Raw genomic sequence first — 27,732 nt, 5'->3', positions numbered from 1 at the left:
TTTTGGAGCTCTGGCATATGAGTTCCCTCCTCTCTCTTCCACCCAATGCCAAGAGACAAAGATTTGGCCAACAGTCCTGTAGTGCTAGAGCTTGGACAATTGGCGAGGCTCAAAGTAAGCACTGGTAGGGAGGTTTTTCAGATGATATTTCCTCCTCAAAGAAACATTGCTGTCAGAATGCATCTTGATGACCATTTCTTATAACTGATGCCTAGCAAGTTCTGAAACATTCTTGGCAGTAACTGGAGGGAACTGGCTGCAGATGTCATGATCTATTTGGGGTAGGTCTTTCACTGTCAGAGATGGATTCAAATGGAACTAGATTCAACTACAGAGGTGAGACAGGGTGAACAGGCTAGTGGATTATAAGGCACAAAGTAATAATCGGAGGCTCAGTATGGATGGTTATTGAGTCTTTAGAAAAGAATGATAGTCTATAAAATCATGAGAGGACTATAATGGGTAAACATAGATTGGTTATTTACTCTTTCAGATAATACAAAGGACTAGAGGGCACTTCATGAAGTTAGCAAGTAAAACAAATCTGAGAAACTTATTTTTCAAATAATACACAATTAGGTTTTGGAATTCATTGCCGGAGGATGTGATTAAGGCAGTTAGTGTAGCTGGGTTTAAAAAAAGGTTTGGACAGGTTCCTGGAGGAGAAGTCCATAGATTGTTATTAACCAAGTAGACCTAAGGAATAACTACTACTCTCATCTGTTCTTCCTGTTTACAATTCACGTAGGTTTCTTACTACATTCCATCTGAATCCTTGTTTGAGGCCTATTACTTAAACCCTGACAGCCAACAGTACTTTAGGGTTCAGTCTGTGGGGAAAGTGGCCATGGCAGTCAGAAGATAACTCATCGTTGTTCCAGTTGGAACCTGTCTGACTCACCTTGCCAATGTACTGACCATTTCACTCGGTCACACTTCCTGCAGACTATACTGTGTCAGTGCTATAGTTGTGGAAAATCTGGCCTTTAGATCTAAGAGGCTGATGTATTAAAGTGTGCCAGCATTTATTCAGGAGTTGCAATTTTATGCATGTAAGCTTTTTCTTCTGGGATTTGTATGTAAGCCTGGTTTAAAAAAAAAAAATTTGCACACCAAAATCTTTCTACAAACTTTGTATAACAAATAACTTTTCATTGAGACGTAGTTATATCCAGCTAACTTGCAGGGTATAATTCAGTGGTGCGGACGCTCCGGAGGCAAATTATAAAGGGGGTTGGGCTTTGGAAGGCCTGTACCCGCTGGATCTAATGGTGAGAGAGGGTCTGTGTTTTCCAAAAGTGGATGCTCTTGTCTGTGTTGTCTCTAAGTGGATGACTATCCCCGTGGAGGGAGGAGCGGCCTTGAAGGATGTGCACCATAGGAGGATTGTGGTCATCCTTAAGCAGGCATTTGAAGCAGTGGCAATGACTTTGCAGGTAGCTTCTTGTTGTTTCCTGATGGCTCTTCCTTATTTACTTCTCTCTCAGGAGGTTGATGATTGGAGTGAATTTCAAGGCAGTTATGGAGTCATCTTTTTAGCAGATGTGGGCTGCGATTTGGTCCTCACCTTGGCCAGAGGGGTGGCTTCGGTAATAGCAGCCAGGTGTCGGTTGTAGCTGAGAAATCAGTTGGCTGATGCGACCTCCAATCTTTTGAAATTGCCCTTTAAAGTCTCACTCTTGTTTGGGAGCGAGTTGGAAAAACTGGCCAGTAAATAGGGTGAATCCCCGGTTCCTTGGTTGCTGGAGGATAAGAAGCAGATGCTGTGCCCCTTTAGCATGAGGGGTCATATCAGGGGTTCCAAGCATTTTCGACCTTATAGAGGAGTGACCTTTCAGAGGACTCGACCTTTTGGTAGGTCTCGGTCCTTTTGTTCCAGACAGCTCAGGTGGGACGTGGGCTTGAGTAGTGGAACTTCCTGAGCCTCCCAGTGAAGGTTTGCCAACCTATGCCAGGAGCAGGAGATGGGGGGGGGGGGGGGGGGGGCGCGCGCGCTAAGAGGTGGATCAAAATCACATCTGATCAGTGGATCCTGGAGGTGATAAGAGAGCAATATGTGCTGGAGTTTCACAGTGTTCCTCAGGATGTGTTTGTTGTTTCCCTGCCACTCCCCGCAGAGGAAGTGGGCAGCGGCGTGTACATTGTCAAGGCTCCTCAGTCTGAGGGCTGTGGTCCCAGTGCCCATGTCTCAAGAAAATATGGGTCAATATTCCATTTATTTCGTTGTGCCCAAGAAGGAGCGCCCCTTTTGTCCCATCCTGGATCTCAAAGGGATCAACTGTCATTTGCAAGTGACTCATTTTCGCATGGAAACATTGCACTTGGTGATAATGGCAGTGCAGTTGGGGGAATTTCTGATCTCCCTGGATCTGTCTGAGGCATACCTCCATATTCCCATCCAATTGGAGCACCGTTTTCTGCATTTCGTGGTGTTGGGGTGCCATTATCAGTTTTGGGTGCTGCCTTTTGGTCTGGCCACTGCTCCCAGAGCTTTTTCCAAGGTTATGGTGTTGGTGGCGGCAGAACTGAGAAAGAAGGGGATCTGGTATACCTGTATTTGGATGACTGGCTGATTCAGGCCAAGGCTCTGGAAGAGAGCTGCCTGGTGACTTGCAAGGTTATCTCCCTGTTGCAGGAGCTTGGTTGGGTGGTGAACCTAGCCAAGAGCACTCTTCAGCCATCTCAGTTATTGGAGTATCTGTGTGTTTGGTTCGACATGAACCAGGGCAAGGTTTTCCTGCTGGATCTTCATATTTAGAAGTTGATGGCGCAAGTGCGTTTCCTGATGAGCATTATATGCCTGACAGTGTGGTCCTATTTACAAGAACTGATGGCAGCAACCCTGCCAGTTGAAGTCTGCTCTCATCTACAGTAGTGGTTGCAAGTAGATCATCTAAGAAAGGGAGTTTCTCTGAAATTGCCAGACTGATTAGTACTCACGACGGATGCAGGCCTCCAGGTTTGGGGAGCTCACTGTCAGGAACTAACAGCGCAAGGATGCTAGAGTGCGGAGGAGTCTCTCTGGGAACATAAATCAGCTGGAAGCCCATGCGGTCCAGTTGGCGTGCTTCAAGTTCAGCAGCAGATTGCAGGGTTGAGTGGTCTGGGTAATGTTGAACAATGCAATGACAGTGGTTTACATCAGTTGGCAAGGAAGAACCAAAAGCCAGCAAGTGTCGCAGGAGATAGACCATCTTATGGAATAGGCAGAAGTGCATGTTCAGGAGATTTTGGCCTCACACATTGCAGATAAAAACAATGTAAGAGCAGACTTCCTCAGCAGGGAGAGCCTGGGCCCAGGAGAAATGGGTATTGTTGGACAAGGTGTTTCAGCTGATAGTGGATTTCTGGGGCCTTCCGTTTCTAGACCTGCTGGCAACTTCTCACAATGCAAAGAGTCCTCGATTCTTCAGTTGCAGGAGAGATCCAAAGTTCTTGGGTAGTGATACTCTCATGCAGGACTGGCCAGAGGACAAGCTGCTGTATGCCTTGGGTAGAATAGTTCGGAGGGTTGAGGGTCACAGAGGGGTTGTGCTTTTGGTGGCACCAGATTGGTGCAGGAGACCATGGTTTGCAGATCTGTGACGACTACTGGTAGACTCCTCCCTTCGGTTTCTGGTGCACAGGAATCTGCTGCGGCAGGGACCTATTCATCACGAAGATCCGACGCTGTTTTGTCTTATGGTATGGCCCTTGAGAGAGCTTGCTTGCTGAAGCGTGGATATTCTACTGCAGTGATTGCCACTTATTATGAGCAAGAAAGTTCTCCACTTCTTTAGCCTATGTGCGGGTTTGGCAAGTATGTGAAGATTGAGGGGCGCTTCCTTGATCAGTTAAGATCCCGCTCATTTTGGAATTTTTTTGCAGGATGGATTGAATAAAGGTTTGGCCCTTAATTCCTTGAAGGTACACTTAGTGGCTCTTGCGTGTTTTAGGGGTCAGATGAATGGTGAATCCTTATTGACTCATCCAGATGTGGCCTGTTTCTTGAGAGGAGTGAAACATCTTCATCCTCCATTGAGGTTACCAGTACCCTTGTGGAGTCTTAATTTGATTTTGGATTTCTTGGCGGGCCCTACATTTCGATCGATGTGTAGCCTTTCTTGCGGTTACTAACCTTGAAAACCATGTTTCTGGTGGCAATATGTTCTGTGTGTCGAAATTCTGAACTGCAGGCCTTGTTTTGCCGGGAGCCGTTCCTTTGGGTGACTCCAGGGGCTATATAGCTGTGTACTTTTCCTTCTTTTTTGCCAAAAGTGTTATCGGATATTCACTTTAATCAGTCCATTTCCCTGCTGTCCCTGGATAGGGAAAGAGAAGAGGAGGAATATGGCCTGTTGCGACTCTTGGATGTCAAGAGTCATGTCAAAGGTATTGGGAGGTTTCTAACCATTTCCAAAAGACAGATCACTTGTTTGTCCTTTCATGGTGGAGGTAAACAGGGCGAGCTGGTTTCACAGGCTACAATAGCTCACTGGATTAAGGAGGTAGTCATGATTGCGTATGTGGATGCTCATTCCAGTAGGGCTCAGGCAGTGTCATGGGCGAAAGTTAGATTGTTGTCTCCTGTCAACATTTACCGAATTGCGAAGTGGTACTCCTTACACACCTTTTCCAGGTATTATTGTCTGGATGTGCAGGCCCGGGAGGACGCAGCCTTTGCATGTGTGGTTTTAACAAGACCGCAGGCGACCTCCTGTCCTATTCGATAATAGCTTGCCTGAATTCATCTATCTGGGTGCTAGGAAATGAGAAATTGCTACTTATCTGATAATTTTCTTTTCCTTAAACCAGACAGATGAATTCAGCTTCCTGCCCTTGGCTGCCAATTGTGTTATGGTTCTCCTGCGTGGCTACGTGTTCCAGGGTAACTGTAAGTGTTAATCTAGTCCCTAGACTAGTATTAATACATTCTTTGTCTGAGCTCAGTGTTTCCTGTTGGCTGAATACTGAATTTGTTATCTGTTAATCAAGTTTTTGCTAGTCTCTCTACTGTTGGCTTTTGAAGAGAATACTGGTAGGTTGATGTCACTGCAGGAGTGTATATACTGTGGTGTTGGGTGCATAACCCACTGATCCTGTCTGGTTTAAGGAAAAGGAAATTATCAGGTAATTAGTAAGTTCTCAATTGCTAAAATGGAAAAGACTGTGAGGAAAGAGGATTCCAAGCTGCCATGATTTTGTTCTCAGGATACTTCTGCCAAGCATGGAAAAATCAGCTTTGCTTATAATCTGGAATGTGAACCTTATTTCTGCTTTTCTTCTTCTAACTCAAAATCAAAATAAAAGATTGTGATATTGAACTTTCTGAGCTGAGAAGTTGTTACATAGACTCAGTTGTAAGGTCCTTAGCACCAAGGGTAGATTTCCCATAGGCATATGTAACTAGTTTATTGCACCAAGGGGAATACATTTACCTGAAATTTCTCCATAGTAGCCTGACAATTGAGGGAAAGGTTGCATTTAGTAGTACATGATTTTCTAAGCAAGACTTGAGATAACGATAACCACCACTTGTTAAAGTAGGATGCATAAGGAAATGGAGTGGAATGGAGCAATAATCTAGTGGTTAGAGCAGCAATCCATAAACCAGGGAAGCTAGGGTTGAAACCCTTGTGACCTTGGACATGTAACTTTACCCCCATTGCCTCGGGTACAAACTTAGGAACTGATTTACTAAAGCTTTTCACCCACTTTGTGTCTATGGGAAAAATGCTTAGTAAATCAGGCCCTTAAATTGTAAGTCCTCTAGAGACAGGTAAATACCTATGGAACTGAATATAATCCACTTTGAAGTGGCTGACTGGTCACGAAAGGCAGAATAAAAAAAAACTTCACATTAAAGAGGATCTTCAGTTTCCAACTATGAAAGGCACCAAAGAGAATAACATCACTCCCTAAAATTGACACTTTCAACTATATTAGATATTCCCTTTAGTTGAAGCATGCAATTCAAAAATATATCTACTCTTATTTTGTTGTAGTTCTCCACATCTTTTTGAGGCAGTAGTAAGTGCTATAAAGAGATGAAAGATCAATAAAAAATTGCATATTAATAGTGGGTAGTAGAGTGACACTCTACCTTTACCAGCCCTTTATTTTTATTCTCTCTTGTACTACAGCTTATCATTTCTATAGCACTACCAAACATATGCAGTGCTGTATAGATAAACATATGAAACAGTCTGTGCTCTGTGTTGCTTACAATTTATTCAAGATATGCAGATAAGACAAATAAACTTCAAGAAATATATTTAGTACAATTAACTAGCTCCCTTTGTACATATTTGTGGTATGAAACTACAAGTGAAAGGTGAAGGGTGAGGCCAGGGATCCTGTATAGAAAGAGTTTGTATTTTAGCTGTGACACAGGTGCCTGCTTCTAACAGGTTTCATCCCTCATGATGTAAGAGTTAATGTGGCAAAGAGAGCAGGCTTCAGGAAAGCATGAGAGAGAAACATTTTCTATGGAAAAATTAATTCAAGGACAAGGGGTCATGATATAAAGGAGGTGGGAGGAAGGCTCAGAGGAATTACATTAAGGATTTGGTTATAGATGCCTGGATTACCCTACTGGTAGAGATGATTGAAACTAAAAATGAATGAATTAAAGTTTTTTTTGGGATAAATACAGAAAGCAGTGGTAAGGAGAGGTTGGGTAATACATGGGATCCATGGTATTGGTTTAGATATAGAAACTTGGATCATGACAACATTGATTTGCATTAGGAGGAGTGAGCAGTGTAGGAAAATATAAGTGGACAGTTTGAGTGGACCTTTATCTTCTTTATCGACAGGCAGGGCTGAATTAACCATGACACATGGCTCAGTAAAGTTTTACTAGTGAGCATGTGTGGGAGTAATAAATTCTGAATCCTAATATTCTGAATCAGAAAATATTAAAAGCTATAAATGGGCCATCTCTGCTAAAATGTGCCATTTCTTTCACTATAACATGCCAAAATCCATCCCTTCCTTTCTGAACCCACTTATGCACTCTCTCATCTCCTCCCTCTTAGACTATTGCATCCTGCTCCTCACAGGTCTCCTGGCAACCCATATCTCTCCAGTACAATCTATACTAAATACAGCTGCGTGACTTATCTTTCACCAAAGTCACTACAGTCGCATAACCCCTCTTCTGAAGGTACTGCATTGGCTCCCTTTCTGCTCCTGCATACAGTTCAAGATCCTCTTTCTTACCTACGAATGCCTTCACTCTGCAGCACCTCACTCCCTCTCCTCTCTCTCTACATCCCTCCGTGTGCCCTTCTCCCCTCTCCGCCAATTCCCGACTCTGCTTTCTCCTGGATGCACCCTGTGCTTGGAATAGTCTTCCTGAACTGGTGTGTCGTGCTCTCTCTCTCTTGCCATGTTTAAATCCCATCTAAAGACCAACTTTTTTGATGTGCTTTTAAATCTTAGGCTTGATTGTCTGATTTTATCCTCATTAATTAACTTTGCTTTTTAGTGGCAATGCTGAACACTGCCATGCAGAAGATTCCTGGTTCGATCCCTGAGTTGGGTCTTCTGCTTCCCACCTCTTTTGGGGATTTTGCAGAAGCAGTCTTCACAGCCCCTTGGGGGAAGGGAGTCGTGGTCATTTCTTGAGTGGCTGGATTCAGGACCCATGATTTGCAGGGTTCCAGAAGGAGCCATGGTGCATGGACCCTGGCTGAGGACTCTCATTGCAATAAACAGAATAAGCACGGGGGAAGGAGGAAGAATTTCAAATAGGGGGAAAATTCACTAGGTAGTTATAAATGCTTATGAGCCAGATCCCAGTCCTAGTTTGAGTCAGCTGGCTATACAAAGGAGCAGTCAGAAACTGTCAAGGAAAAAACCTCTCTCCAAAGAACTATAAATGAGAGATGTTATGAGTAGAAATGATTGCTTTAGTTTTAAGACCATGCAATTTCTCATCTGGTAGTAGATTGTCCATTTAGTTCAATTCTTTATAGAACTGAATGGCATTCTTTTTCTTTGGAAGAGACACCTACTGACTCAAATACTGATTATTTCCACTTGAAAAAAATAACTTGCTTTTCAAAGTTTTAAGCTGATGATGAATGAAACTTGATTGCCAAATTGATCATTAAGTTACTTCAGAATCTGGGAATGGAGTGTGGGATACAAACTCTCATCTGTTTATTTTTTAAAGCTGGCTTTCATCTGTTGAATGTCACTGAACTTACCAAGAACAAATTCACAATTTAAATCATAGTCGGGTTTGAGATTTTTCTCCACAGATAGGCAGAGAGTAGTTTGCTTCAGAAATTCTTTTTTTTTTTGTAAAGAAACATTGGTACTGAACATAGTTGGTCTATTCCTGCCAGTCTTGCAACAGTATTGTTAAATGACACCTGATTATTGATAAGTTGATTGCTTCATCTGAGCATTCTGTTGACCAGAGCAATGCCCTCTCTTGTTCTATTCAGGAAACTATTTGTTGTATGCTAAGGCCAGTCTGGCCAATAGATGCATCCCTGTAAGCGAACTCATATTGCCAGTGAATGTTTGAGACTGTGGACTACGTGCAACTTTTTAATATCTTGAGTACAATGGAAGATATGGAAATGTACAATGTGTAGGATTAACACAACATATCCATGAATATAGTTTGTAAGCCTTAAAGTGAACAGAAGGGAGAGTTTGGCAAGAGACAGTGACCCTTTGTTTTAAGCATTGCAGCTGATTTAAATTTTAATGACACACTAAAATCATGTATCTTTGTAGTATAGGGAATGTTACTTTTTAGTGCATTCTGCTAATACTTTCCTATATATGCAATTATTCTAGACGGAATTGTTCTTTCTTTTCCTTAAGCATTAACATCTCAAAGGATAAGAAAATTGTTTTAAAAACAATTTATTCCTATAATTGTATTTTGAATTTTTGAGTTGGAAATAAAAATCAAGTAATGTCTGTTAAGTAGTACTCAACAGTAATGATAAAGAATCTGCATACAATATAAAGCAGAGAATCAAGATGATGTTTCCCTGTAGAAAATAACCAAATTTGTCATCTTGATGCTGCTTGTTTTTGCATAGGTGGCGGCCACGACGTTTTGCAAGACCAGAGTTGATGAACATTCTACGCACTGCTGTTGAAGATTCATATAAACGCCTTATTTTTCCACTTCTTTGTAGAGAGTTCAGGTAAACAATGCACATATCCTGCTTGTTGGACAACAGCTATCACAAATAGTGCACATGTGACTTTTCCGTTTCTACTTGTTAGCAAGATTCAGCTTATAGCATTACAAATGGAAATGTTAAAGAATCTAAAGCACTTTCACAATAGTTTAGTGTATTAGTTATTTTAAAGCAATTAGATCCAGAATATGTTGTATTAAGGGTTTCATGTAATTATAAAGCAGTAAAGCAAGAAAGAATGTTTTGATGTAAGTTAGATATCCTCTACTTTAAGGGCAATCCATTTAAACACAAAGGGCCTGATTTTCAAAAGCTTTTACATGTTTAAAACTGGGCTTTACATGTGTAAATGTGTTTTACCCATGTAAGTGGGATTTCAAAAATTGCTAAATTTCTACCACAGGAATGGTATTCTTATTCAAATGAAAATTGGGAGTTTGACGAGATAACAGCCCGATAGAGTAGGGAAGAGTTGTGTTTTCTGTGTGGACCATTTTTTCTATGATGCTGCATAAGTAGCGGAATTTACCACTGCTACAGAATCAAGGCAAATAATTCCAGCTGTGATAACCTTCACTTGCTTCTTCTTAGTATCTTTCTGCAGCCACTGTAGCTCACATTTCATGACTCTCCTTGAAAATTGCACCATTCTCTCGCTCTTTGATATCCAGAACTGCTGCTCTGTCTCTTAACTATGCATCCCAAAATAAAGCTCTGTCTTTCCTTCTCTTGCTCTCAAGCCACTGTCACCTCGTTTCTGACTTCCCAAACAGAAGTGAAGATGGCCAATACTACTGGTGGGAAGCAGGGGGGGGAGAATAAGAAACGTGATGGGGAAAAATAGAAAAGGGGAAAATGGAATAAAGAAAGAAAATATAAATAATCCAAGCAGTCAAAAACTGTTGAAACACTTTCACCATCGACAATCGGGCAAGAATTATCCGTAACACTTGGGTGACTTCATCATATGTTACCAACACAGATTAGACTGTTAGAGCACAGTAAAGAATTTACAAGCATGTGCAGGAGTTCTCTCATGCTTCCTTGTCAGCCCCTCAATTTTCCTTCATCCGAGCGGCCATATGGACCTATCATAGTATCCCTCAAAACTTTGGGGGGGTTTAGTGGACCTTACCTGCCTCATTGTTGCTCTTGTTTTTTTGCTGCCTCGGCTGCTCCTCAAACAAAAAAAAAAAGGTCATGGAAAAGCCGAACATCAAAAAGGCTGTGGTCATCTGTTTCAAGGCCTGTATTTGTGGGCATTGGATGTCCATAAGCAGATATATACTTTGTCTCCTATTGCTGCATGTGCCTCAACCAGGACTCCTCCAATTAATATAGCCATGATTGGATGTCTTCTAGAGTCCAGCACTAGTATGACTGGAAGGTGGAAGGAAGACACAGGCAGATAAAAGCCTGAACTCCTGGCTTGAGGTTAAGAAGTGGAGCCGTTCCTCTTCCAGGAGTGAGGCAGCACTGGATTTTGATGCAAGAAATTGAGGAAGGAATCTTCCCCCTCTCATTCCCACAAACATAGGAAGGCTTTACCCATTGTGGTGCTGGTTCCTGGATTCATCTCAGGTCAGAGGTTAAGCATTGCGCAGAAGCCTATGGCACTAAGAAGAGTACCTAAACAGTGCGAGAGATGCCTTGCACAGCAGTCTCTCTTGATGCTGAAGAAAAGATCAGCACTGTTAGGACAGAGCTCCACCAGACTGGGCCTTCCCTAAAACTGAAATGAGAAATAGCCTTATTGATACAGATGCCATTGTCTTTCAAGATGTGGAAATCCCTATAGCATTAAGCCATTTGTTTTACATGGACTCAGGTCTAACTACAGCACTGTTCATGTCTGTGCGGAGCTAATATTCTAAGAAGCAGTCAGCACACTTGGTGCAGCAGGCTAAGGCAGTCAGTCATGTTGAAGTGGAGTGATTCAGTGCATAAACCTGAAAAAATCCCATGGCTGGGGCTGTGATGCAGAACAAGTTGCCACTAATACTGTCCATGGAGTAAGGCACTGTTCAATTAGAGTTGTTGATACAACTTGCACGAAGCATCTCGGAGCTGTATTCCTCTACAGTAGATGCAGCTGCCATAGCGCTTGCCCTTAGTGAGGATGAACTATCTGGGTTGCTGAAGAGGAGGTCTTTCTTCTAACTTTGGTGCAGAAGATCCCTCAACCACTGGGAGCCCAGCTATTGGAGCTAATAATTTATTTGACTCTTTAAGCCTTCAGGACCAGGAGGGATATTATAACCTCTCCTGTCCAAGATGGAGAAAATTTTCTTCCATAGTGAGGCTTCCCAAAGTCATGTATTGATGCGTTCCTCTCCACATGAGCTACCACCTCCTCATGAGGTGGTAGGTTATTTTTCTCCAGGGGAGGAACAGTTTGTAACAATCCTTCTCTCCAGAATGCAAGAATGGATATGATCCTTAAGGAGGTAATCTCCCCAGCGGAATGTTACTTGGATACCACTGACACAGGTCCCAGGCCAACTCTAGCAGAGAATCCAGAGGGAAAGGGGTAGAGAGGGGATGAGAGACCCAAGAAGTAGGACTCTAACACTCCCCATTAGCTGAGAAGTTCCTGAATCCTATATCCTCTGAACCCTCATTCTCTCACTTGAAGGCCATAAAGATACAAGGAATAAGCACCCAGAAATAGCAGAACCCCAAGGGGCCTGCTTCAACTGTAGAGAGAGGGGACACTTTGCCCATGATTGTCGCCACATGGGCAACAAACTGTTAGACGTCAATCTAATGGCCCCACATTTCTGCAACTTTGTGTACCTTCCCTGCTTAGGGTTTTCAAATACTGTGGTTCCCAATGGAACTTGATAGCTTCCCTACGTAGACCTGAGTGAATTTGGGAAGCATAAAAACTTTTATTTGGAGGGAATTGGTCAAAAGACTACAGATAGATTATGAGAAAACAGTGAGACTCCTGCATTTATGGAGACCAGCAATAATACCCAACCAGCCAGGTTATGTTGAAGACCCCAATTGGACAAGTTAAGATAGAAATAGGAATACTCCGCTGACTCCCATATCCTGTATTACTGGGTTGGGATTATCCAGACTTTGGGACTTTTTGGAGCAGCCTTGCTACGGATCCAGTTAGCTCCGACAAGGATGAAATGTCTTTTCCAGAGGTCTTCCCATTTGTAGACCTGTACTTATGTGTTAGGAGCTCTAAAATATCTAAGTCCCATACACAGTGCTGGAAGAAGAAACATAACTATTCCTAGTTCTTAGGGGCTGCCATGAGTGGAGGGTCTGAGTCAGAGGAAGAACCCCCAAGCCCTTCAGGAGCCCATACTTACCCTCCCCACCCAAAACAAAACTGAGTAGGAGAGAGAAATCCTGATAACTTTAGATAGCCTTAAGTTTGCTCGAGAACATGTACAAATGGTAGATGGGGGAGTTAGTCCCTGGAGCTGAGGGTTGGATTCCACTCCCCTCTTCTTCATAATGAAGAAGAACCTCTTATTCCAAGTAGCAAAGGGGAATCTAAAGGGTGAAACATTTGAACAATTAGTGTCCCGGCTGTACCACCACCAAATGCCACAACTAGCCCATAGCCACTTCCTATGGGGCCAGCTGAGGAAAGAGAAAATGAGAAAAGATACTGACCCAGTTCTATTGGCTGGGTCTACACCAGCCAGTCCAGGACTACTGTCAGTACTGCCACCTAACCAAACCTGCAGTAATTAGAATGATTCCCCTGGTGCCCATGCCTATCATAGAAACCCCTTTTGAAAGAATTGCTGTGGATTTAGTAGGACCCCTGGAGAGGATTAGCCGAGGGAACAAATACATTTTAATCTTCCTCAACTATGTGACCAGATATCCAAAGGCTATACCCTTGTGGGATATGAAGACTTGTAGCCATGGCCTTGATGGAGGTATTCTCCTGGGTTGGGTTACCTAAGGAGATATTAACCAACCAAGGGACCCCATTTGTCTCTAAAGTGATGAAACAAGTTTGTGCCCTATTGCAAGTAAAAACCCTGCAAACCTCAGTCTACCATCCACAAACTGCAGGGCTGGTGGAGTGCTTTAACAAAATTCTAAAACAGATGTTGAAGTTCATTAAGGAAGATGGTAAAAATGGGAACTTGCTCTTGCCATTTGTATTTTTTGCTATTTGAGAAGTTCCCCAAAGTTCAATTGGGTTTTCCCCGTTCAAATTATTATATGAGAGAAGGTCATCGGGGATCTTTACTTACCACAGGATGCTTTCCAACTTTTTGCATCTTGCCCACACAATCCGTCCATATAGAAGGTACTGAGCGCTTGTTAATATCTTTAACTTGTGATATCTTGCAAGTAATGGTCCAAAATTGCTTTATTTTGTTGCGGTTCTGGCCACAAGCACCGCGGCCAGGCCCTTACCTCCGGGTTCCTGGACCTGCTCCCGCTTCCAGAGGCCTGGTTTGTAGCCTGGTTGGCGGCGTCCCCACTGGGCTGGGTCGCTGCAGGCCCTCCCATGGACGCCCGGCTCCTAGGCACGCGCGTGCGCGCGCCACTTGGACGCTTTTCTAGGCCGTTTCCCGCCAGTGGTGACTCCGCCCAACTTCTGACATCAGACGCCGCGGCCTTGATAAGCCGGCCGTGGCCATCCAGTCTTTGCCTTGCAACGGGTTAGCCTCCTGGTTTCCTGTTGCGCTGTGCCCCGGAATGACTTGCCTTGCTTCGTCGCTCAGTTCCTGCTACAGTACCTGCTTGGTTCCTGCCTGCCTGCTACAGTACCTGCTGGTCCCTGCTTGCTTGCTTGCTACAGTCCTGCTACAGTTCCTGCCTGCCTGCTACAGTACCTGCTGGTCCCTGCTTGCTTGCTACAGTACCTGCTGGTTCCTGCCTGCCTGCTACATTACCTGCTGGTTCATGCTTGCTTGCTACAGTACCTGCTGGTTCATGCTTGCTTGCTGCAGTACCTGCTGGTCCCTGCTTGCTTGCTACAGTACCTGCTGGTCCCTGCTCGCTTGCTACAGTACCTGCTGGTTCACGCTTGCTCGCTACAGTACCTGCTGGTTCGTGCCTGCCTGCTCGCTACCGGTTTGGTTCCTGCCAGCCTGCTACAGTACCCGGTTGGCCCCAGTCCGCCTGCTACAGTTCTTGCCTGGTCCCAGTACCTGGTGCCTGCTGCTGTTCCTGCCTGGTCCCAGTACCCGAATTCTGCCACCTTTCCTGCCTGGTTCCAGTACCCGAGTCTCGCTACAGTTCCTGTCTGGTTCCAGAACCTGAACCCAGTTACAGTATTGCTACTGTCTTAGTCTGGTTCCAGTTACTTGTCCTGATCCACAACCCGCCTAAGTCCCAGCGGCCGGGCCCCTACGGGCTCCTCCCGGGGGGGGCTTCGGCTTCCAAGGGTGAAGCCACCTAAGTCCCAGCGGTTGGGCTCCTACGGGCTCCTCCCGGGGGAGTACCAGCTTCCAGGGTGAAGAGCATCTACGTCCTGCCTGAACATCTGCCTCCCGGCCTGCTACTCACTAGAGACTTTGACCATCTTTCCCCGTCTCCAGCAGGTCGGCCCAAGGGTCCACTAAACAGAGACTCCCATAACATTATTTAATCAGGAACAGCAGAAATTCGGCAGTTGCTCTATCAAGCCATTGCCACCCTGCTTGGAGCATAACTGGAAGTTTACCTTTCATTTGCTTTTAATAACTATGTCAACTGTCTCATTGTTGTATGTTGTTTTAATAATGAGGTAAATTGGAAGACTCCTGTTAACTCCAGTTCTCTAGAATTGGCTAAGAAATAGGAAAAGTGTCTCCCTTTGACATGCAATATTTATCACATGCCATAATACTAGTATCTGTTGCATTAATCGTTCATTTGGGGGAAGGATGACATTTCATTTTCTTTGTGACTGTTGTGTTAGACACATTACATATTCATTGTGCTGTGCTTGAAAATGAATTGAGCTTTTGTGCTCTCACTTTTAGCACATCTGTTTCTTCACCAACAGGTTAAGATCTAAAATTATTTTTTGCCATAGACTTTCTCAAGACTGCAACTTAAAAGTGAACTAGTGAAAGTTGGCACTGAATTATTTTTTTATTTACAGTTTGAAAGAACCAAACTTTAAATAACAATATACGTATTTTTTTGCTCCATAAGACGCACCTGACCATAAGATGCACCTAGGATTCAGAGGGGGAAAAAAAAAAAAAAAAAAAAAAAAAAATGGTGTGCTAAATCAACTCTGTTCCCGAGCAAATAAGGGGTGTGCATACAATTTTTTTTTGTCCCAGTTTCGTTTTCAGGTCTGGGGAGGGCCATTTCGGTCCACTCCCTGGATCAGAAAACTTTTATGGTTCTCTTTCTTGGAAAAAACAAAACAAAACCCCACCCCAACCCTTCAAATTTAATTAACTACAACCCCCCCCAAGACTTTCCAAAAGTCCCTGGTGGTCCAGCGGGGGTCCCGGGAGCGATCTCCTGCTCTTGGGCCATCGGCTGCCTGTAATCAAAAAGGCGCCGGTAGCCCTTTGCCCTTACTATGTGACAGGGGCTACCGATGCCATTGGTCGGCCCACGCCAAGATGGCGCCGGCCGTCCATTGCTCCTACTATGTGACAGGGTCGACCAATGGCACCGGTAGCCCCTATCACATAGTAAGGGCAAAGGGCCACCGGCACCATTTTGATTACTGACAGCCCAAGCGCAGGAGATTGCTCCCGGACCTCTGCTGGACCACTAGGGACTTTTGGCAAGTCTGGGGGAGTCAGGAGGGTGGGGGTTTGTAGTTGGTTTTTTTTTTTTTTTTTTTTAATATTCGCTCCATAAGACACCCAGACATTTTCCCCCCACTTTTGGGGAAAAAAAGTATGTCTTATGAAGCGAAAAATATAGTACATTAATAGTACAAATATAACATTGGCACTGCATTTTGAATTTCCTATCCATGCTACCCAGCAAAAACATCAGGATTTCAAAACATTAAACCAGGCATTCTAGCAGTGAAATGGATTTAGAAGCCTTATGTACTCAGTAAAAACAAACAAACAAACAAAAAAAAAACCCAAGCAAGCAGCTATTTTAAATATTGCCATGTGCTTTTTTTTTTTTTTTTATATTATAAGGTCAAAACTAACGTCTGATGCAGAGAAGGAATCTGTAATGATGTTTGGGAGAAATCTTCGCCAGTTGCTTCTCATGAATCCTGTTCGAGGACGCACATTAATGGGGGTTGATCCTGGTTATAAACATGGCTGCAAACTTGCAATCATTTCACCTACCAGTAAGTTTAAAGAAAATATGTGCACAGAGAGAGACACTTTGTATTATCCTCCTTAGTTTGCATTTAATTTCTAAAACAATATTAAATGTTCCTTACTGGCTTTGCTAGATCAGTCGAGAGAAGTGGGTTATACTCCTGTACCAGCAGTTGGAGGCAGAGAGCAACTGATTTGCTGATGTCATTCCGTATAGGGTCCCATGCTTACCTCAGCTTGCCAGTATTCTCTGCCTTCAGCAGATGGTAGGATAGCATACCCATGCTCTGGAGTTATATTTTGGGCCTGAACCAAAAAAAAAAAAAGAAGAAGTTGGATCACCTGGGGCAGCAGGTTTTTCCTAGTTCTCCCCCAATGGAGTTCTGGCCCTATTTCCAAGAATGAGACTACCTCCTGTGGACTTTGAGTGTTAACATGTATGGAAATCCCTGTTTCTCTCCTCTCTCTACTTATCTCCCTTGCTCTCCTGCTATTCTCCCTCCTCTGTTTATTGATTCTTGAGTAATGATGAAGTTTAAAAAAAAAAAAATTAAATGCACCCAAGCTTCAGCAGGAGAGTCAAGTGGTTGTCAGACGGTTGCAGCTGGTGGGAAGCCTGCTGGAGAGGAAGTCTCTGTAATGTTTAGGGACCTGAGAGGAAGTTATGGCTCCTCCAGGGGAGCATTGGAAACATGCTGGATACTGAGAGGCTTGTGGCCTAAGTCACACGGTTGTAAGCACAAGTGGCTATTTCCAGGGATGATTTAGGTTTATTTAGCATTTGATTTCCTTCTAAATGTCTCAGACTTCTTAGTGGGTTACAAAAAAAATGTATCATTTATACAAATAAACATCAAGATACATAGAATTTAAAATTTCAATCTTCCCTAAATATGTGATTTCCTACTGTGGGTCGGAACTGGTTAAAAGATTGGAAGTGGAGAGTTGGACTGATAGTCTGTCCTTCCCTCATCTGTGTCCTTTTCCCCTGAATCTGTTCTTTTACTTCACCAAGATTTCTTCCTAAAGTGGGGCACTGGTGTGGGGTCCTCTCCCCTTCTCAATACCTCTCAGGGGTATGGGAGTTTGGAAGTACCAGGAAGGAAACGTGCCAGTTAGGGATCTGATTACGAGTTGGAGGTCGAGAGTTTCCAGATCAGGGACGTCCCTGGCATGCCGAAAGGAAGGTCTAAAAGAGGATCCTGGGGGGTGTAGCCCAGGGGAAGACGAGATTTCATTGTGTGAAGAGAATGCTTCAGCAGACAGGAATTGCCTTCTTCAAGCTTCATTGTTCTAAGCACCATGAGCATCACAAATGTGCAGGGGGAAGGGTAACAAGTTTGGGAGAACCCAATCATGGTGGGTATCTGGAAGCTCACCGGGGCTTTCCCTTTACATTAATCCATTAAGGATAGCAGCTGATTGGGAATCTGCCGAGGCGAAGTTAAAAGCTGGTAAAGCAATGGCAAAAAATTATCCTCTGCAGGGAGAGGAGAAGAAGCTGCCTCAGGAGGATGTGCTGGTTACTAGAAAAAAACATTCCTGTGGAAGGAGATATTGCTCTCAGGGACCTGGAAGATTAAAACACTACTCAAGTAGTGCTTTGAAGTCTTGGGCTTCACTTTTTAGACTGCTGTCTGAGGTGGATATCTGGCTAGAGCCTGTTTGCTCTGGACTTAGTGAGTCTAGGAGCTCTGGACAGTTGTTGGTTTTTTTTTTTACTACTTTATTTATACATTTTTCTTGGCATACAACTACAACACATGAAGTGCACCTTAACAAACTTCAGCTTTTGACACTGTACAGCACATTAAGGAGATACAAAATTAAGACAGGAGCACAGCTGTACAATGAAAGTTTATACTCTGGTCCTTCTGCAGATACATTTAACACACACCCAAAAACAAATCTCAGCCTCTTTGGTCTTTAAGATATTGTTGAAAGGGACCCCAAATAGCATTATATTTAGACTGTTCATGCCTCATAATATATTGCAGGTGTTCAGTATCAGCGATATTTTGCACTTGCTTATGCCAATGTTTGATACAGGGCTTTCTTTTCCAAAAAGTGGCAATAATAAAGCGTGCTGCTAATAGTAGCACTGATTAAAATTCTGTGCTTGTGAGATATCAACGAGCCTTGCTAGTGATCCAATATGCCAGTTATTGGTGCTGTATAAACAGGGAGATTGAGTATGTTTGCTATCTCCGCCGTAACTTTATTCCACAATTGTACTCTTTGGCAGTGCAACCATATATGTATGTATAAACCAGTTTCACCACACCACCTCTAGCACTGTAAATTATATGCAGGAAATAACGTAGAATAGATATGATCCCGGAAGCAACCTAACCATCAGTTCTTCCTGATGTTGGCACAGGGAGCTATGATGAGCATTCGTCCAAATAGCCTTCTAAGTTCTGGCATTTAAAGTTAACACCCAAATCTACATTCCATTTATTTATTAAGACCATAGGCATCTCTTTACCAAATTTACCCATCAAAATACCCCAGTAGATAATTGTAATACCCTTAGCAGAAACGTCTGGGTCAGAGATAATTTTCTGTCCCAATAAGCTCTCTAAGGGGAACAGCGAGGTCGGTGATTCAAGAGAGAACATAACGTAATTTCTAGTAATTAACGTGTGTGAGTGTGGGAAGATCAAATTCCTGACTTAGCAATTTAAAAGTTTGAAACATCTCATCTTCCCAGAATTGAGCCACGCAGTACAAGCCACATTCCCTCCACTCTCTAAAAGCCAGAGAGAAGGTAAGCCCAGATTTAGTACAATTTCTCTATATTGGAGCCAACGATGCAAAGATCTCTCCCTCCAACCCCAAAAATCTGTGCACTTGCCTTCAAATTTTAAGAATGTGTACAAGATTGCGGCTGTTTCTTCGAATTGGGGGGCGTATGTAACATGAATGGTAGCATAGTTAAATCGGCTAATCCGACTGCAACCGCTCCATGTATAACCATGACTTATCTGCATGACCACACCAAGTTTTGAGGGATATCAGTAGGACAGCCCAATAATAGACTTTAAGGTTAGGGAGTGCCATCCCACCTTGTTTCTTGGGAAGATACGCACAGCGATAGCGCCAAATAAATGTAGAGCGGTAAATTGACCTGTCTTGTAAACTATCATAGTTCTTAGAAAATAAACTTTTAAGGTCTCTTGGAACGTAGACCCCCTAAATATGTAAAACCACATTGCACCACCTTGAATCCCGCCATACACCCAGGGATGAACACTTTGGACCCAATGGAAAATAACTCAGATTTCTCATAATTAACCCTATATCCTGACAAGGCACTATATCTTGCCAGCAGCCAGCACATCGATTAACGCTGGCCCCGATATTTGCGAATTTGACAAATCAAAACATCTGCATAAAGGGAGACAGTATGCATAGTTGTTCCAAACTGAAATCCCATAATTTTTGGAGTCTGTTGAATCAGGACTGTCAATGTGGCTCTATTGCCAAGTCAAATAATAAGGGAGAAAGGGGGAGCCTTGTCTTGGGCTATGGGAAAGAAGGGACATAAAACACCATTGATCAGAATATGAGCCTGAGGGGCAGCATACATTGCTTTTACCCATTTAAAAAATCATTTTGGCAAGCCCACATTCCGCATGACTGCAAACAGAAAAGACCAAGAAATACAGTCAAAGGCCTTTTCTGCATCTAGCGACCCTATAAGGCCTGTTTTTCCAGACTGCTTAGATAAATGAAAAATATTGAACACTTGCCTGGTATTAATGGTTGAAACACGTCCTTTTGCAAACTCTTTGGTCAGTATGCACTTAGAAAGGAAACATATGCTCCAAACAAAGCTGCAGGATTTTAGCAAAACTTTTCAGATTTGAGTTCAAAAGAGAGATGGGACGATAAGACATAAGACTTGCCATACTGAGTCAGACCAAGTGACCATCAAGTCCAGTATCCTGTTTCCAACAGTGACCAAACCAGGTCACAAATATCTGACAGAATCGTAAGGGATAGATAGTCCAAGCTGCTTTCTCAAGAATAAGCAGTGGATATCTGCAACTCCACTTTAATAATGGTTTATGGATTTTCCTCCAGGAACTTGTCCAAACCATTTTTAAATGCAGCTACACTAATAGCTTTCACCACATCCTCTGGCAATAAATTCCAGAGCTTAATTATGCATTGAGTAAAAATATTTTCTCTTATTAGTTTTAAATGTATTACCTAGTAACTTCATTGTGTGACCCCTAGTCTTTGTATTTTTTGAAAGGGTAAACAACTGATTCACGTTTACTCGTTCCATTCAACTCATTACTTTATAGACCTCTATCATACCTCCCCTCAGCTGTCTCTTCTCTATGCTGAAGAGTTCTAACCTCTTTAGCCTTTCCTTATAGGGGAATCGTTCCATCCCCTTTATTATTTTGGTCACCCTTCTCTGTACCTTTTCTAATTCTACTATGTCTTTTTAAAGATGCGTTGACCAACACTGCACACACTAATCAAGATGAGGTCACACCATGGAGCGATACAGAGGCATTATTATATTCTCCATTATCCCAGGACAAGCAGGATGCTAGTCCTGCCATATGGGTGACGTCAGTAACGGAGCCCTAGTGCGGGAACAACTTCTGTCAAAGTTTCTAGAAACTTTTGACTGGCAGCCTGAGGCTACTGAGCATGCCCGGCATGTCATGATATTCTCTGCCACAGGGGTCTTCGTTTTTCCGCGCTGCAATCAACATCGCGGTCATGGGAGCCCCGTGAGTTTCCCTCACAACTTTGACTGAAAAAGTCACTGATTTCTCAAAATTTTTTCACCTTTTGGGGTCTCATTGTGATTATCACTGGACGGTGACAGAAAAATTATTTTTCGATTTCACATTTTTCACGTTTTCTCTCAAGTTTCCATCGACGGCCATCGATGCAAACTTGGCCTCGGGCTTCAAAAATTGCCCAGCCTGTAACCGAACAATGTCCATAATGGATCCCCATTTAGAATGTGTTCGGTGCCTCGGAGAACAACATGAGATCGCTTCGTGTCAAAAATGCCAAGAGATGACTCCAAAAGGCAGAAAACTCAGGCATGAGAAAATGGCACAACTTTTTCAAATTCAATCCGTGCCTTCCCCTTCGACTTCTACAAAATCATCACCGGTGGGAGTCACGAAGAAAATTCTTATTAAAAAACGACTCCCAGAGGGTTCCGGCGATGCCTCTTCACCAGCACCCTCCACTTCATCGACAAGGTCAGTCACTGAGTTGAGACCCAAGCATAAGCATCGACGGCATCGTTCCACGGTGTCCCTGTCGCTCCCTCCGCCGGAAGAACCGCTAGCTAAGCGACAAAAACCGACTTCAGTTCTGTCGACTTCAGTCTCCTCTGTTCCATCATCGACACTGTCGACGTCAATGCTGTCATCGACATCGATACTGGATTTGACTACACTGATTAAACAAATTGTCACCAAGGCTTTAAAACAGCAAGTTCTGGCGCAACCGCCGATGCAGACACCCATGTCGATGCCGGCGGCAACGCCGATGATGGAGGTTTCATCGATACTGGCTTCACAGCCGATGCCGACGGTTACGTCTATGCCATCGATTCCGCTGATATCCACATCGATATCGGTGACCACATCGATGACGGAGCCTGCTCAGGCATTGATTCCATCGAAACCATCGGTGCCGAAGCCTTTCTCGATGCTATCGATGCCATCTGGACCTATATCATCGATACCATCCATCAGTACATCGACGATTCCAATCTCGATGTTTTCTTTTCTTACATCGACCATGCCATCTGCTACACAGTCGATGACTCTTTTCACAATGGCACCATCCATACCTCCTTTCCAAAAGCCATCCACTTTGATGCACAAGTCATCGGGGAAATTTAAGCATTCATTGCCAAGACCTTCAACTGCAGCCATTGAAACTACTGGTTCAGAAGCAGCACTGCATAACCTTCTCACTAAGAGATACCAGGAACTGTTGGCTTCCTTGCCTACCATTCCAGGGCAAGAGGAGGAGGAAGAGGAAATTTCACCTGACCCACTGCAGGGACCTTCTGGTGTACCCCCACCTCAGAAGCCTACACCTGCTCCATACCAAACTCCAACTTCTGATACTTGGTCTGACACTGCATCTGAGCCCTCATCAGAGGACTTTATGTCCGACCCTTCACCACCTCAGTCCAGAAAGCAGTCACCTCCAGAAGACCTCTCTTTTTCATCATTTATACAGGAAATGGCAGAGTCTATACCATTTCAATTACAAGCTGAAAAAGATGAGAGACCACAGACCCTGGAAATACTACAGTTTGTAGAGCCCCCTAAGCACAATCTGGCTATTCCCATCCATGAAGTGCTACTGCAACTCCAGCAGCGGATTTGGGAGCATCCCTGCACAACTCCTGCAGTAAACAAAAGGGTAGACTACGTATCTCGTACAACCTGCACCAGGGTATCACAAAACTCATCTTCCTCACCATTCAGTTGTAGTTGAATCTGCACAAAAGAGGTCTCGGAGGACAAGAACCCATGCCTCAATTCCTCCAGGAAAGGATAATAGGTTCTTAGATCAGATGGGTAGGAAAATATATCAAGGAGCAATGCTGAACTCAAAAATCTCAGCATACCAACTTTACATAACTCAACACCAGAGAAATCTCTGGAAACAGATTGAAGAATTTGTACCATCCCTGCCTCCACAACACCAAGAGGCAGCACAAAATATTATTCAAAAAGGTTTAGAAGCAGGGAAGCACGAGGTCTGAGCCGCCTACGATGCATTTGAAACATCTTCAAGAATAGCTGCATCGGGCATTAGTGCCAGGAGGTGGGCCTGGCTCAAGGCCTCTGAATTAAGGCCAGAGGTCCAGGACAAACTTGTTGACCTTCCCTGCTAGGGAGATAATTTGTTTGGTACCAAAGTGCAGGATGCTGTTGCTCAGTTACGAGAGCACTCAGAAACCCTGAAGCAACTATCAACTCTCCCTCATGATTCTGCAACACATACAAGTCGCAGACTCCCACGTAGGGAGACAAAACGTCCTTTCTACAGGCCAAGAAGATACTATCCTCCCACATCTAGGCCAAGGCCTCCTAGGTCTCAACAGAGACAGCAACGGTCGGCTAGGCCCCAACCAGCTCCTCAGACAGGACCTGCATCAGGTTTTTGAAATTTAATCCAGGGAACAGGGCCTATACTCCAATCCCCACTCCACCTTACCAGTTGGCGGAAGAATATCCCAATTTTACAAAGAGTGGATGTCAATAACATCCGATCAATGGGTCCTCTCAATAATACATCAAGGATATCGCCTCAATTTCACATCACTCCCTCAGGATTTTCCACCGAAGTATTCTCATCTCAACGAAAATCACATACTCCATTTACAAACAGAATTATCCGCTCTTCTGAAAGCCAAGGCTGTGGAGCACGTGCCACAAGGTCAGAAGGGCAGAGGATTCTACTCCCTGTATTTCCTCATTTCAAAGAAAACCGGAGGCCTACGTCCCATCCTAGATCTCAGAAATCTCAACAAATTCTTAAAAAAAGAAAAGTTCAGGATGGTTTCTCTAGGAACCATGCTTCCACTTCTGCAAAAGGAAGATTGGCTTTGTTCTCTGGATCTTCAAGATGCTTATTCACACATTCCAATATTTCCTCCTCATCGCAAGTACTTGTGTTTCACAGTCGGCCACCAGCATTTCCAATACAGAGTGCTGCCATTCGGCCTCGCTTCCGCTCCCAGAGTATTCACCAAATGCCTGGCAGTAATAGCAGCACACTTACACAAGCAAGGTGTTCATGTCTTCTCTTATCTAGACGATTGGCTCATCAGGTGTCAATCTCAACAAGGAGCTGTCACTTCTCTAAATCACACAATTGCTGTACTTCAAAAAATGGGTTTTCTGATCAGTTATCAAAAATCCCACACTACTCCTCATCTACTCCAATTCATAGGAGCAGAATTGAACACCATCACTGCAAAGGCCTTTCTACCCGAAGGTTGTGCAGAAACACTGTCCCTGTTGGCAAACTCAATTTACTCACGACAACAAGCAACAGCGCATCAGTTTCTCATCTTACTAGGCCACATGGCCTCCACAGTTCATGTCACTCCTATGGCAAGGCTCGCCATGCGCATAACCCAATGGACTCTAAGATCACAATGGATCCAAGCCATTCAACCATTACATTATCCAGTTCAAGTGACTCACCAACTACGTTCATCATTACGATGGTGGACGACCAAGGACAATTTACGCATGGGCCTACCCTTCCAAAAACCAGTCCCACAGATAACGTTAACTACAGATGCATCCACCTTGGGTTGGGGAGCTCACATAGACAATCTCCAAACTCAAGGAACTTGGACAAAACTCGAAGCAACATTTCAAATCAATTTTCTGGAACTTCGAGCTATATGTTATGCGCTGCATGCGTTCAAGGACTGCCTTTCACACAAGAATGTTCTCATCCAAACAGACAACACAGTAGCCATGTGGTATATCAACAAACAAGGAGGTACAGGCTCGTATCTCCTTTGTCAAGAAGCTGTACAGATTTGGGCCTGGGCCTTGAACCACTCAATGTTCCTCCAGGCCACTTATTTATTTATTTATTTATTTATTTATTTAGCGTTTTTTATATACCGAGGTATAGCAGAGTTGCCTTCACTCCGGTTTACATTATAACAACCAGTTACATTGAAATTTGACAAATTACATTAAACAGACTGAGAAACTGACATATAAAATTAGTTTAAACAAAAACAAGATATACTATAAGTTAGGTATACTGAAAAAACAGGGTTCATAGATAATAGGAGATATCTGTAGTTAGTAAGCAGGATAAATTGTCCAATCAGGAGACTGATAGTTATGAGATCAAAAGTCCGAGCTGTCTGGCAGGCATTCACAATGTAGTGGCAGATCAACTCAGTCGTCAGTTCCAACCACACGAGTGGGCCCTGGATCCCTCAGTAGCGACCAGGATATTCCAACGTTGGGGACAACCAACAATAGACCTCTTTGCGTCACATCTGAATCACAAAGTGGACAACTTCTGTTCTCTACACAAACAGAAGAACCAGCCAGCCAAGGACGCCTTTGCTCGCCCTTGGAACTCAGGCCTACTATACGCGTATCCCCCGATACTGCTCATAACCAAAACCCTAGTGAAGCTACAACAGGACAAGGGAACCATGATACTCATAGCTCCATATTGGCCTCGACAAGTATGGTTTCCCACACTGCTAGACCTCTCGGTCAGGGATCCAATTCGCCTAGGAGTAGCTCCTACTCTCTTAACTCAAAATCAGGGTCAGTTACGCCATCCCAACCTTCAATCCCTATCCCTGACAGCATGGATGTTGAAAGCTTGATCTTACAACCACTCAATCTTTCCACCAATGTATCTCAAGTGCTCATAGCTTCCTGTAAACCTTCCACACGAAAGAATTATTCTTTCAAATGGAAAAGATTTACTTTGTGGTGCAGACAAAACCACATTGATCCTTTCACTTGCCCTACTACTTCTCTTCTAGACTACTTATACCATCTTTCAGACTCTGGTCTTCAGACTTCATCCATAAGAGTACATTTGAGTGCAATCTCAGCTTATCATAACAAGATGGGAGATGCACCTATATCCACACAACCTCTTGTCAGTAGGTTTATGAGAGGTTTAACTCACCTTAAACCACCAATTCGGCCTCCAGTCACAGAATGGGATCTGAATCTGGTTTTAACAGGATTAATGCGTTCTCCTTTCGAACCCATAGATTCCTGTGATCTTAAATTTCTCACATGGAAGACTATCTTCCTCATAGCCATTACATCAGCTAGGAGAGTGAGTGAGTTACAAGCATTTGTCACATACAAACCTTATACAAAGTTCCTACATGACAGAGTGGTACTCCGTACACATCCAAAATTCCTCCCCAAGATAGTTACGGAATTCCACTTGAATCAATCCATAGTTTTACCCACATTCTTTCCAAGGCCTCATTCTCACCAAGGGAAAAGAGCCTTACACACTTTGGACTGTAAACGTGCATTATCTTTTTATTTAAACCGCACTTCAGCCCTCAGGAAAACCAATCAACTCTTTGTTTCCTATGATCCCAACAAACCGGGTAAAGCATTGGGTAAACATACTCTATTCAACTGGCTAGCAGATTGCATACAGTTTTGCTATGAAAAAGCAGGCCTTCCTCTCCAAGGGCGAATAAAGGCACATTCAGTAAGATCAATGTCAACCTCAGTAGCACATTTTCGTTCAGTGCCAATCCTTGACATATGTAAAGCAGCAACATGGAGTTCTCTTCACACCTTTGCAGCTCATTACTGTTTGGACAAACAAGGACGACAAGATTCAGCCTATGGACAAATCTGTCTTAAAGAACTTGTTTCCACTCTAATCCCAACTCCTTCTACAACCAATCTGCTGTGATCTTTGGCTGACTCATTTCCACAACAACACATCACTGCTGCCTTCATAGAAAATGACTCAGCCTCTAGCTTGCTAATCACCCATATGTGAGGACTAGCATCCTGCTTGTTCTGGGATAAAGCAAAATTGCTTACCTTGTAATAGGTGTTATCCCAGGACAGCAGGATGTAGTCCTCACAAAACCCACCCGCCACCCCGCGGAGTTGGGCCTCATATCTTTTATTATTTTATTTTTGCTAAAGCTTATTGCTACATACGAGACTGAAGTGAGACCCCTGTGGCAGAGAATATCATGGCATGCCGGGCATGCTCAGTAGCCTCAGGCTGCCAGTCAAAAGTTTCTAGAAACTTTGACAGACGTTTTTCCCGCACTAGGGCTCCGTTACTGACGTCACCCATATGTGAGGACTACATCCTGCTGTCCTGGGATAACACCTATTACAAGGTAAGCAATTTTGCTTTCCTTTCCTAATAATCCCTAGCATTCTATTTGCTTGCTTGTCTGCTGCAACACACTGAGCTGAAGATTTCAATGTAATATCAATGATTATACCTAGATCCTTTTCCTGAACCGTGACTCCTAATGTGGAACATTGTATTGTGTGGCTATAATTTTAGTTACTCTTCCCTAAGTGCATCACCTTGCACTTGTCCATGTTAAAGTGCATTTGCAATCTGCATGCCCATTCTCCCAGTTTTGCAAGGACCTCTTGCAATTTCTCACAATCCTCTTGTGATTTAGCATTTGAATAATTTTGTATCAGAAGCAAATTTGATCATGTGGTTCCCATTTCCAGGTCATTTATAAATACATTAAAAAGCACTGGTACCAAAACTGGTCCCTAGGGCACTCCACTATTCACCTTCTCCATTGGAAAATTTACTATTTA

General features: G+C 43.5%; 1 protein-coding gene across 3 annotated transcripts in view; it reads left to right on the top strand.

The window, feature by feature from the left end:
- SRBD1 (S1 RNA binding domain 1) overlaps nucleotides 1–27,732 on the top strand; it is a 593,419-nt gene that overhangs the window by 173,543 nt on the left and 392,144 nt on the right. For all 3 annotated transcript variants that reach the window (XM_029593347.1, XM_029593346.1, XM_029593348.1), the window contains 2 exons: nucleotides 9,051–9,158; nucleotides 16,253–16,410. In XM_029593347.1, the coding sequence (XP_029449207.1) occupies nucleotides 9,051–9,158; nucleotides 16,253–16,410 (266 nt within the window). The remainder of the gene's footprint in view (nucleotides 1–9,050; nucleotides 9,159–16,252; nucleotides 16,411–27,732) is intronic.

The sequence above is a fragment of the Rhinatrema bivittatum genome, chromosome 3 (genome assembly GCF_901001135.1).
Source record: "Rhinatrema bivittatum chromosome 3, aRhiBiv1.1, whole genome shotgun sequence".
Lineage (NCBI taxonomy): Eukaryota > Metazoa > Chordata > Amphibia > Gymnophiona > Rhinatrematidae > Rhinatrema > Rhinatrema bivittatum.
Note: the sequence above shows the minus strand (reverse complement) of the source record. Positions and strands in the feature narration are given on the sequence as shown.